Source organism: Danio rerio, chromosome 11 (assembly GCF_052040795.2).
Source record: "Danio rerio strain M-AB ecotype USA chromosome 11, GRCz13ab, whole genome shotgun sequence".
Lineage (NCBI taxonomy): Eukaryota > Metazoa > Chordata > Actinopteri > Cypriniformes > Danionidae > Danio > Danio rerio.
The window spans coordinates 13,890,973-13,903,498 of NC_141031.1; the positions used below are offsets into that span (position 1 = coordinate 13,890,973).

Here is a 12,526-nt window from a genome sequence, read left to right on the forward strand (position 1 = left end):
TGTGTTTCAGACTGTACAGGAGGCCTTGGATAAAGCCAGAGAAGGCAGAACATGTATTGTCATCGCTCACCGTCTGTCTACTATCCAGAACTCTGACATCATAGCTGTGATGTCAAGAGGATACGTCATTGAGAAGGGCACGCATGACTATCTGATGGGCCTGAAGGGGGCGTACTATAAACTTGTCACGACTGGAGCTCCAATCAGTTAATCTTACTCTCAACGAGGCAGATAGAAAGACCAATCAGCACTGTAGACCCGGTGTGGACATGGATGTGCATTATTTTCTTATATTTTTAAAGACCAAGGTCTATTATTCTGCCTATGATAGTCAGTGAAACTAAAGATATCAGTTAGATGTTGCATTTCAAGATTGTTTTCAGGTTTTCATCTTCAAAGATGTATGGGAGGTGGGTGTGATTTTGCCAAGTACAATGCAATCCTGGATTAACATCTATGCCAACAACATTAAAGTCATTTTTATTCACTATAAAAAAATGCTGGGTTCCACACAATTCCTTTATGTTGTCCTAAAACAAATTGATTATTAACTTAAAGAGTTTTATGTTCAATTTACTTAAATTTGCAAAAACAATTAAGTTGTGCTAAATCACAATAAGTTGGTTCATCTTATTTTAAATAAGTAGTTGAACAAGCAAAATAATAAAAAAAAAAGTCTAAACTCTAAACTCAAAATACATTATTCATTCCCAAAAATAGAACTGTAAACATATCCCTTAATTCTGATTGGCTGACTGGAAACGTTGTTCCAGGATCAACATAGATGGATCCAAGAATATGCCCTAGCCTGAATGTTTTTTTTTTTTTTGCATGTCATCGAAAGGTTTATGTGCAGTTTTTATTAGATTTCTGTCTGTTATAAGCTGTGAAATAATTTGAAATAACTGAAATTGTGTGGCGTAGTGATTTCCAACCACTGTAAAGTTACAAATTACAAATGCTCAAATTACTATTGTGGAGTAATTTTTCTCAGGAATAGTACTTTGCTAAGTAGTTTTAAAAATGTGTACTTTTACTTGAGTCCATTTTAGTGCTGTACATTTACTACAGTATTTTCCTTCAACCTGTACTCAGAACTATATGTTCATTTTTTCTTTTCTACAACCCCAAATCAGAAAACGTTGGGACAGAATGGAAAACACAAATAAAAAAAGAAGTAGTGATTTCTACTTTGACTTGTATTTCATTTTAGACCATACAACACACATTATGTAATGAGTTCCTTGTGATTTTTTTTTTTTATAAACACATTTCCAATTTTGGCAACACATTTGAAAAAAAAAAAAAAGTTGAAACAGTAAAGCATTTACCACTTTGTAACAGTCTAGATGATCCTTTTCTTCTTCGGTCCGGAGCTAACAGCGTTTTTTTATCCCCCCAAAAAAACACCAGAAATACTGATTCAGGCCCTTATCACAGGTCACGTCACCCCTATGTGATGGTTTATCCCAGATACAAATCTGTGCGGGACTAAATTTTGAATCCCAACATCGTCAGGTTTTAGTTGTAACTAGACCGCTCCCACTTATATTCAGCATTTGTTCACCCTCTGTTCAACCTGCCCCATTTCCTACCCAACGCGACCATTCCTGCTACCGGAGTGGGGGTGGTGGGGTAGAAGAAAAAAAAAAGCTAAACCACAGCATCACTCTCTCATTCACACACACACACATAGACAGCACCAAGCAAGCAAGCCACTCACAGCATCAAGCTCTCTTTCATTTTCACACACACACACGCACACATAGACAGCATCAAGTGCACATGCGCGCGCACACACACACACACGTTCAGGAGCGATATTGTTAGACCGCCAGCTTCAGTTCAAATTACACCAGAGTTACTGACCCCTCCCGCACTTTATTCGTAAATATATTCCTGCGCCACAAGAAATCTGGTTGGGTCCCTCGGCTACCACAGTAGCTTTAACTGGCATTTGTGGAAGTAACTATGTAATGTGGTAGTTGACAAAGGTTTGCCAAAGTTGTCCTGATCCCATGTGATAATGCTTATGGAGGAGTGACGATTCTTGGAGTATCACCTAAGGAATCGTCCTTGTCCTCACAGTGTTACTCACTGAAAATCCTCCAGATTCCTTAAATCTTTTAATTACGTTATTCACTGCTGAAGGTAAAATATATCCAAGTATTTTACTATCTTTATTTGAGGAACATTATTTTTTTACATTTCAATACATTTCAATAATTTTCTCACATATTTGTTGACAAACTGGCAATCCTTGGCCCATCTTTCCTCCTAAAGGACTAAATCACTCTCGGATGCTGCTTTTGTACCAAATCATGATTACAATCAGCTGTTGACATCACCTATTTCAAATCACATCATTATTTAAGCAATTTACCTGATTACTAACCCTAAATTGCTCCTGTCCTAACCTTTTTGGTATGTTGCAGGTCTGAATGACAGCATGAAAAGATGTATATTTACAAAAGAAATAAAGTTGAACGGATAAAACATGAAATATTTTGTGTACATATTGTCTGCAGTGAAATACAAGTCAAAGTAAATTTAGAGGTCACTACTTACTTTTTCAATTTGCAATTTTCATACTGTCCCAACTGATTTTCTGATTTGGGGTGTACTATGATTGGCTAAGTAGAACAACCAGGTCACATTTAAATTTATAGTCCATGTACGACAAATAATTTCACTTATACTTATAAAGACCCTTAAAAAATGACTGATGTTAGTTACATTTTTAATTTGCAAGGTATAAGGTGAACTAATTTTCACAGGGTACTACTCACTGCTTTTTATGCTTAAGTAGTTTCTTGGAGTAGTAGTTAGAGCTTTTTACTTTTCACTCATACTGTACTTTGAGTAGCATTAATGTTGTAAACGTTGGACAAGTAATGATGCTTTTAATAGAGTACGATTGTTCAGTACTTTTTCCACCACTGTATGAAACTGTAATGTGGTCAAAACCTGCCTGGAATTACTAAAGCTGTTTGATCATCTGAAAATAACTGCACATTAGCATGTTCATCAGCCTATTAAAATCAAGCATTTAAGAGTCTTGTAGTATACGGGTAGTAAATTTTACTGAATTTTGGGATAATACAGGATAAAAATTGTTTTAATACATACTGTTACGATTTAAATTTCTATAATTGCATAGAAATCCCATAAAAATGGTTCATATGTACTTATTGATACATATAACACTGATTTAAAAGCAAGAACTTTGATATGTTTGTTGTTGTATTCATTGACAAATAAATGTATTTATATACTTCAAAAAATTGTTGTTCAAGCAGTCATTCATAATATTTCTCTAGCTGACATGTCACTATAAAAACACCGAATGAATAAAAGAGGTTTTAGAAATTGCACAATCCTAAATCCATTATAGTATAAGTGACTTTTGCGCTGTAGTTTCACAGACAGTAAACAAGGAAACATTTAAAGCAGCAGTTGGATGCTTGATTGCCAGGGGCCTCATGTATCAACGCGGCATACGCACAATTACGCCAGGTTTCACACACACGTTTGGACTTACTAACGATGTATTGAGCATGAGAATGTGCATTGGTCCATACCAACTTCATGTCTGGCGTACGTCGATTTCTTGTGTGTGCTTGTTTTATTTCCATTGGCAACTCCTAGAGGCAATTGTGTTAAATTGGACCCTACAAAGTATCTTTGAGCCATGCAATGGCAGCTGTATGAGACGAGATCATCCACATGTCTACCAGGTAAATAAGGTTTACATACCATGCAGTTGACCAAGCCAAACATTAAAGCGCAACTTGCAGCAATCGCCAGTTTTCCCAATGTAATCAGAGCGATCGACTGCACGTACATTGCTATGAAGTCACCATCTGAAGACGAATATGCATTCATGAATCAGAAACATTTCCATTCAATAAATGTGCAAATAATATGTGATGCTCAAATGCGCTTAACATAATACACACACTTATTAATGATTCCTTTGTGTGTTCCTCGTTTGGCAAAATCTGATATGTAGTGGGGAAAAAAGAAGAATGAGTTCATCAGATGCTGGATTTGAACCGGGTTCATGAATGACAGTGTCAAAACATGTTGAAATGCTCTTTAGGAGCTACATCAATTGTGCCGCTGATGTCCGCCCTCTTTAGCTTTGTTGTTTCTGTCGATCAAACGGGCGGAAATCACTCAACTAGCTCATTCCAACGACAAATTTGCAAATAACACAATTTTCTCTGGTCTGCCTCCGATAGGAGCACCTCCAATTCACATTCTGTTCAAAGTTTCTCTTTTTAGTCATTTTAGTCATATTGATATGATAAAATTCCACAGTTTCTGTAAAGTAGTTGTGTGCACATGTAGCGGAGGCCAGCTAGTGATGTGCTATACGGATAAACCTCACTTCTCTCACCTGTAAAAAGTGATCTAGCGACAGATGCCAGAGGTCTTTAGCCTTTTTAGAGCAACTGACTCCCATGCGGACAGTCTGCCAGTTTAAAGAAGGTTGGGTGGTGTAAGACTGGTGGTGTTACATTAGTGCTGTTACCCAGATGGGAGGGAGGTTTAGGGGGGTGAGTGTAGTGGAGGCCAGCTAGTGAAGTGCTGTGCAGGTAAACCTCACTCCTCTGACCTCTGAAGGTGCACTAGCAACAGACACTAGAGGCCATGGTCTTTAGACTCTTTGTTAGAACAACTGACTTCTTTTACGGACAGCTGCTGGTTCAATCCCAGTTTGGGTGGTGTAAGGCTAGTGGCATTACATTGGTGCTGTGACCCAAATGGGAGTGAGGTTTAGGGGAGTGAGTGTAGTAGAGGCCAGCTAGTGAAGTGCTGTACAGGTAAACCTCACTCCTCTGATTTCTATAGCTGCTCTAGCAAAATACACTAGAGACCATGGTCTTTACCCTGCTAAAAAATCCAGCTTAAACCAGCCTAGGCTGGTTGGCTGGTTTTAGCTGGTTGACCAGCCTGGTTTTAGAGGGCTTTTGGCCATTTCAGGCTGGTTTCCAGTCATTTCAAGCTTGACCAGCCTAGCGAAGCTGGGAGTTCAGCCAAAACCAGCTATGTCCAGCTTAAACCAGGCTGGTCAAGCTGGTTTTAGCTGGATTTGGCTGGTCATTTTCCAGCCTGACCAGCTAAGACCAGGCTGGAAATGACTGGAAACCAGCCTGGAAATGGCCAAAACCCCTCTTAAACCAGGCTGGTCAACCAGTTAAAACCAGCCAACCAGCCTAGGCTCGTTTAAGCTGGATTTTTCAGCAGGGTAGACTCCTTGTTAGAGCAACCGAATCCTGTGCAGACAGTTGCCAGTTCAATCCAAGTTTGGGGCAGGTTGGGTGGTGTTAGACTAGTGGCATTACATTGGTGCGCCCAGCTTGGAGTGGGTGGGGTGGTGGGGAACCCGCGGGGTTACATTGGTGCTGTGACACAGATGGGAGTGCAATTAAGGGGAGTGAGTGTAGTGGAGGCCAGCTAGGCTAGTGCTGTGCAGGTAAACTTCACTCTTCTGACCTCTAAAAGGTGCTCTAGCGACAGACAATAGATACCATGGTCTTTAGCCTCCTTGTTAGAGCATCTGACTCCCATGCTGACAGTCTCTGGTTTAATCCCAGCTCAAAGTGGTTTGGGTGGTGTGGGACCGGGTTTCAAACATCCATGATGTAAATCAACAATTCCACCAAATCCCAAATGATTTAGATCTGGTGACTTTGAGTCATCACAAGATCAACACACTGTGGTCATAAAAAGATGGTCAGCAGCAATGCTAAAGTAGGACGTGATGTTTAAATGATGCTCAGTTGGTACTAATGAACCAAACGAGTAGCATTATATCACCAAAGACATAAACTGTTCATAGCAGCAGGATAAATCCATGATTTCATATTGTTAAGACATCTGAATGTTGCAGCAGAAACTGACTTGTCTTGATATGGTTCTGAGCAAAGTGCAAATTGTAGCTTCAGTTTCCTATTATCTGACAGGAATATTACCTGTTGTGAAATTGCCTCAATACAACATGTAATGCATTTAAAGATGCTCTTCAGCATACCTTGGTTGTAGCAAGTGGTGATTTTGGTTACCGCTGCCTTTTTGTAGTTTGGACAAGTTTGACAGTTCTCCCCAGATTGCTGGGATCAGTAAAGTATTCGCTAGAGTTCATTGTGTGTGAAAGTCCATCAGAAGATCAGCAGAAATTGGCCGGCCAAAACTGTGAACGTTAGCTGAATGGCTAATACATCACCTGTTGTTGTCTGTTTACAGCACAGGTGTCAAACTCAGTTCCAAAAGGGCCACAGCTCTGCACAGTTTAGTTCCAACCCTAATTAAACACACCTGATCAAACTAATTGAGTCCTTCAGGCTTGTTTGAAACCTACAGGTAAGTGTGTTGGAGCAGGGTTGGAACTAAACTGTGCAGGGCTTCGGCCATCTAATAATTGAGTTTGACACCCCTGGTTTACAGCATAATCTGAGCCATAGTAATAAATGTTTTAGACAGTTTTTTTTTACTTGCAATCAAGAATTAACAAGTTGCATAATCTGGATTAACAACCTTTAATAGGGTAAAAACATACTTCTGATGTTTGAAATTCAAACGTAACCTAGCATTTAGCATTGTTAACATAGTATGGCAAAATTATGAATATACCCAGCAGGCACAAAACATCATAAGACATTAATATTAGTTTAGATTTAGGTCATGACATCAGGTGACCAAAACTCAATGTCTATCCAGCCTCTAAGGACAATGTTATTTTGACGTCCAATATTACATCAGATTACGTTGATATTTGGTTGATTTTAGGTTGTGTTGGAAAGTGACCAAAATCCAACATCTGATAGATTGCATAGTAGTAACTTCCACACAACATTAAAGTGTAACATGATTAGACATTTGGTTTGGTTGACTAAGTTGAATTTATGTTGGTGTTGGACATTGACGTCAACCCGATATTCATTTTCAAACAAAATCCCACATCCCCATGACGTTGGGGTACAACTGGGTTGTTATAATGTAGCATTAGACATACAGTAGTATCAGGAAAATCGGGAAAAATAGTAAACATCAGTAAAAATAGTTAACAATAATAAAGTTTAGACTAAAAGTTAAGACTGAATCTTCTGTTGTCTGTGTAGTTTAAAAGAGTCTGTCTGTCGAAGCAGGAGGTCCAAGATTTGACCAGCTTCATCAAAAAATTGTTCTATTTTTCCAACATTCTGTGCAGCTAAAATTCGGCTGACCACTGCCGCAGCAATGGCCTGTGATTGGCAGGTATTGTGGACCACACGGTGTCTAACTTTCTTACCAGGTTCAACAATCAAGTATCCTGCTTTTACCGGAGGACTTTGCGTGGTGGACCGCTCTCTTACATACTGCCTCAAGTAACCAGAGTAGAGCTGGATTAACCTTGACAACCCTGTTCTGTAAGACAAACGCAGTGATTCAGCTGTGCCTTTAGGAACAGATGCTAAACGAATCCCATGAATCCTCATGTGCAGGTGAATCGCTGCTCCATTGACCCACTGCTTAATATTGTAAGTGTTCAACTGGTGATCCACAGTCATGGTTTCATAAAGTTCGATCACAGCATATTTCAACTTCTGGTCATAGAGTTCAGTTATTTCTCCCATGTCCTCAATGTCATTGGCCCTCCTAGAAACCAGCTTGAGATATTCGCTCACAATGCTAGCAATTTCTGAAGAGTTATCTGATCCAAAAGCCTTCTTAAATGGGTCTGGAGTCACGCCATCCATTTGACCGACAATACTGGATGCTAGAGTTTCAAGCAGGAAAGACAAAGCTAGTGCCACAACGCCGACACCTCCGTAAGATACGTTTGCATTCTGTCCAAAAATAGAGGTCAGGTTGGTATCTAAAGTGACTAGTTGGTCTGCGGTCAGGCTCTGCTGGATGGCAGTATACTGCAGGTTGAGTGCAGTGCTGGAATTGAGGGACAGTAGATTTGCCACAGTCCCATCAAGTGTGATGTCCGGGAGGATCCCATTGTCCTGGGCAACTCTGTAGATGCTGTCAATAGTTGCTGGAGATGGGGTGCAGGGATGATTTCCCATGCTTAAAAGGATTATTCTTGTCTTGCTAGTAGGTCTAACATCCAGAGATATGTGTGCAGAGGAACTGAGACCAGTTTATTTTGAAATGGAATGAAAGGTCAGTGCCAAAGTACATGGTTTAATCTGTGCAAAAGCAAACAATGTGACAAATCAGGTTAAACATTTACATGGAAATGTGAATCTGGTAACTCTGGTACCAAATTATCTAATATTAAGAAATAACAGATGTAACAAATATGTGAACGGAAATTGCTATAAGCAAAATGTTTTATGAGAATTCTTTCACACAGTTGATTAATTTGCTACCTTGTTTTAGGATGATTGTGGACAAGTAGTACTATGCTATTTCCTTGTTAGTTAAAAAGACATGAGTACATACGGCAAAAAATAAGGGAAATGGTGTAATTTTTTGGTTTCGGTTGTTTCCATTTTTTAATTGTTTTGTAATGATTCGATTATGTGCTTTATGTGCCTGATTCCCGCTGAACTGGGTGGGATGTGTGATGTTTGATTTGAGGGGCATTCAGTGGGTGGGGTTTGCGTGCCACGTTGGGACAGTGGAAAACATGACATGATTTCGGCCTCACTGCCCTCGGGGCTATTGGCATGGTCCAGCCCAAAAAAAGCCCTGGCTCGCACTGGCCCAATAGTGGAAATACAGCTATTTATGGCACATTTTCACTTCATGGTAGAGCTTGATAGTTTTTTTTGTGGCGTATAGTTCATAGTACCTGGTAATCTTTTAGCCCAACCTTGGATGAGGTTTCAAGTGACCTGTGCTGATTTGAAAATGTGATGTAAAAAAGATGACTGGCCAATTTCAGCAAAAGGCACTGATGGGTCATTTTAAATGACTGTCTTGCACAACTTATTGTGATAAAGTGACCAGGAATAATAAGTCATATTAGTAGTTAGGGGTGTCACGATTTCGAAATCGATCGAAATTTATGCTCAATTTCGATTATCGAATAAAAAAATAGAATCGTCGATGCTGCCACGCCCCCATGTCACGTCAGCTTGGCTTGCCAAGCGGGAAAAAAACAGGCTTGTTGAAGTGCTTGTTAAACTGCAGAAGCAGGAGACCCGTCAGCAGAGCTTAAACCCTCTGCCCGGTGTGTAAGCATTTTGGATTTCCAGTGAGTTATGTTGACAACGTTCGTGTTGTCGACAAAAAAAACACAGTTTTGCAAGCTCTGCTATGTACGTATTATGTACGGTTCGTCCGATAGACAACACCGGCATCGCGATCCTTCGCCCGCCCCCGTTGCAAATTCACTCGCGATAAGTACACACTCAGGCCCTGTTTACACTATATTTGTTTTTAAATGGCATTTTAGAACGACAACGATTTGACATCCACAGTGGCGTGTAGCATTTCTGAGCAGCCCTCCTTCCTCTCTACCTCTGAAAATGCACATCACGTGACCACACAGACACAGACGCACATACAGCCTTGCGCTCGAGACAGCAGGTCCAGGCAGTCAGAGGACTGCTTCAATCTTTCACTCACTTGTACTTTGTCATTTTAGCGAACACCTCAGATACTGTTGGCTGGTTCCTGTTGGTTGTGCGTCTTTTTTACCGACGCCATTATAACGACACAGATCACTGCCTATTCACGAGTCCCGCAGAAAAAGTGATTGACAGGTGGTAATTATGTGTGTATCTTGCCTTTATTCATTTACTGTATGATTTGTTTATGGGTAAAACAAAGACCATGCAGGTCAGGTAGTTTAAACGGTAGGCTACAAATAATTAATTGGTCATTAATTAATTATTCATAATCGAAAATCGAATCGAATCGTGCCTTTAGAATCGAAAATGTAATCGAATCGAGGATTTGGAGGATCGTGACACCCTTATTAGTAGTCCAAACAAGTGTCCCAACTATACTACTGGTACACTCCAAATGGGTTACATGACCTGCCAAATGGCACTTTTGAGTGAAAACAAGCATGGCCAACATATTGAAGTGTCCCCTGAACCAATGCGCTCAAAACTGGATTGTATCCCACAGAATGAGGGATAGCATTGGGGAATGCTAGACCCCCATGATCCTTTGCATAGAAAAGTTGCATGGTGTTGAACAGCGCATTCCATTTAGAAGGCCCCATTCATATGCCAAAGTCTACTGTTTCTCAACCACGTTCCTGAAGGATCACCAGCTCTGCTCATTTACCATGTCTCCTTAACCAAACACACCTGATTCAGATCATCAGCTCAGTAGCAGAGACTGAAAGACCAGTAATAGGTGTGAAAGACAAAGGAAACATCCAAAACATACAGGGTTGGTGGTCGTTCAGGAACGTGGCCACTCTGAAGGTTAAAAAAGGGATCATAGCAAATGGATGAGCTATTAATACTGATATTGAATCAGTAATAAACTTTAGAAGCAAATCAAGCCAAATAAACCAAGTAAAGTGACCCGATTAGTAGGCCACAGTGTAAAAATGGCAAAAGAGAGCAGCACCTAGTGGCACAAAATCACTTTTCACAATGTTTTTACTGTGCATTGCTGGTGTAATGATCTGGAACTCAGAATCACTAACATTCAAACCAGAAGTTGCCACTCACTTTACAAGTGTTGTGTCAATGCAACATCACTATGCAGGCCAAATCTTTTTGACCACTGAAGCGAAGGAGGATTGAGACTGACCAATATCTGGATCGGAAACTTGTGAAAGTTAGATAGCTAGTGGGATGTTGTGATGGTGAAACCAGCAGAGGGATTTTTTACTGTAATGCCTCATTTCCACTAAGCGGCATAGTACAGCTTAGTACAATACAGTGAGATTTGGTTTTTCAACCACCAACAGTCCCCTTTCTTTGTACAGTAAGAGTGGTGTAAACAAGAAAGTCGCTATTGACATCATTCTCACTCATAGAAGAAAACTATGCGCCATTGTGCCTTTTGTGCAGTTAAATTCATCATTTCAAATGTAGATGTTGCAAAATAAACTGGCACCGCTTGTGTTTTGATTGGATGTCATGCATTTAAGTCCCATAAACAACAATGGAAGACATAGAGCAGAAACATTTTTTTTGCTTCTTGCCATATGGTTGTCACAAGATAAGATGAGCTTTATTTTAGCATGATTTATAGCTGGGTACACACCATCATTATACTTTTGTGGCACTGTTTCATCTGTGTTTTACAATTGTGCTTTCCTGTGCCGTTGTTTCAATGATGTTGTTTCTGTTTCTTGATGCAGATGCAAGTGACAATTCCTAGTAAACCAATAGTGTTCAGCAGCAAGTCTAGCTCCACCCTTTTAAACAACACTGTTGTATAGGTACCCTAAGAAAAGGGTCCTAAAAAAGTGGTACAGTTCACTATTTTGGTAATTTCCACAATGGAAATAAATACACACTGTATTGTTAGAACCGTACGTCTACGTGGAAATGAACCATAAGAGGCACTGCCCTTCAGATTTTGATAGAGTATTAAGGCAAACCACTTTTTCTGTAAAAGAACTTTATATATAATAAATGTTTTATGCAAAGTTGCATTTTATTTGGATTTTAAGAGATCATCAATATTTAATTTTTTTAATTTATTTTGTTTAATATTCAGTTTCACAAATTTCCGCATTACTCCTGACTGGTGCGTTTCTCAGATCATGGCATCAAATTGTTCGATTTATCCATTTACTGGTTCTCATTTTAAAAATGTTCAGTTAAACCTCTGATTTAAATGATTTCAGTTTAAGTTTTAAATGTCCTCCATTTAAACCTTTCTTCTTGTCCTGTTTCAGATATAGCTTTGTCATTGAAATTTTACCTGAAGGTCCAGCAGAATCTTTAATCTTTATTGAATTGAATTCTTTATTGTTGCAACTTGACAATGAAGTGCTTAGTGTTTGCTGCCTGCTAAGATCCACACTTTCTGTAACGAGACTTCATTTCAGTGCCCCCCAGGACCTTAGCGCACAATCATACTGGATTAGCTTTGCTTAGTCAGAACTTCAGACTGATGGCAAAAAGTCTGGACTCCTTTACTGTTTTTATGAGTCAAGGACAACCCGTAAAACCACTATACTGACATGTGAAGTTTTAAGCTATAATTCTTTTTGTTCAGCATGTGATTGTAAAATCAACATTTGCACTAAATAGAATGGTGTTCAATTAAATTATTCAAAAATGTCAGCACCAATAGCCTAGTATTTGGAGCAGAGAAGCACAAACTAGAGCCTGGGCGCCAAAGCTGGCCTATGCTAATCTTTGATTTGGCCCACCATCCCATTTGAGAAGAGGAGAATGATGGGTAGGTGGTTGGGATGAATATCTTTGACAGAGATCGTCATTTCCAATTTATGTAACCTTTTGTTTGTTATGTCATTTCTTTGGTTTTGTAAAGGAATCTGATTTTTAAAAATGTAAATACTGTCACTCGACAGACAGAGGACAATGCACAAAACATCAGCTAGCAAATCAAGGCAAATGCAGCTTAGTATTCAGCTTTG

At 39.5% G+C, this 12,526-nt stretch overlaps 2 protein-coding genes and 1 long non-coding RNA gene across 4 annotated transcripts in view; 1 reads left to right on the forward strand and 2 right to left on the reverse strand.

Annotated features, from left to right (window-relative positions):
* abcb11b (ATP binding cassette subfamily B member 11b) overlaps positions 1-3,274 on the forward strand; it is a 48,232-nt gene extending 44,958 nt beyond the window's left edge. For both annotated transcript variants that reach the window (XM_087273480.1, XM_087273479.1), the window contains one exon: positions 11-3,274. In XM_087273480.1, coding sequence (XP_087129606.1) covers positions 11-211 — 201 coding nt within the window. In that variant the 3' untranslated portion in view covers positions 212-3,274. The remainder of the gene's footprint in view (positions 1-10) is intronic.
* On the reverse strand, positions 814-4,001 carry LOC141376566 (uncharacterized). Its single transcript, XR_015502493.1, has 2 exons — positions 3,960-4,001; positions 814-3,863 (listed from the first exon to the last, which is right to left on the reverse strand). It is a non-coding gene; the product is annotated as an uncharacterized LOC141376566 (long non-coding RNA).
* Positions 4,002-6,529: 2,528 nt separating this feature from the next.
* LOC147834757 (uncharacterized) lies at positions 6,530-8,118 on the reverse strand. The gene has a single exon (XM_087273510.1). It carries the CDS (start codon positions 8,061-8,063, stop codon positions 7,098-7,100), a length of 966 nt encoding a protein of 321 aa, XP_087129636.1. The 5' UTR covers positions 8,064-8,118; the 3' UTR covers positions 6,530-7,097.
* Positions 8,119-12,526: the final 4,408 nt, after the last annotated feature.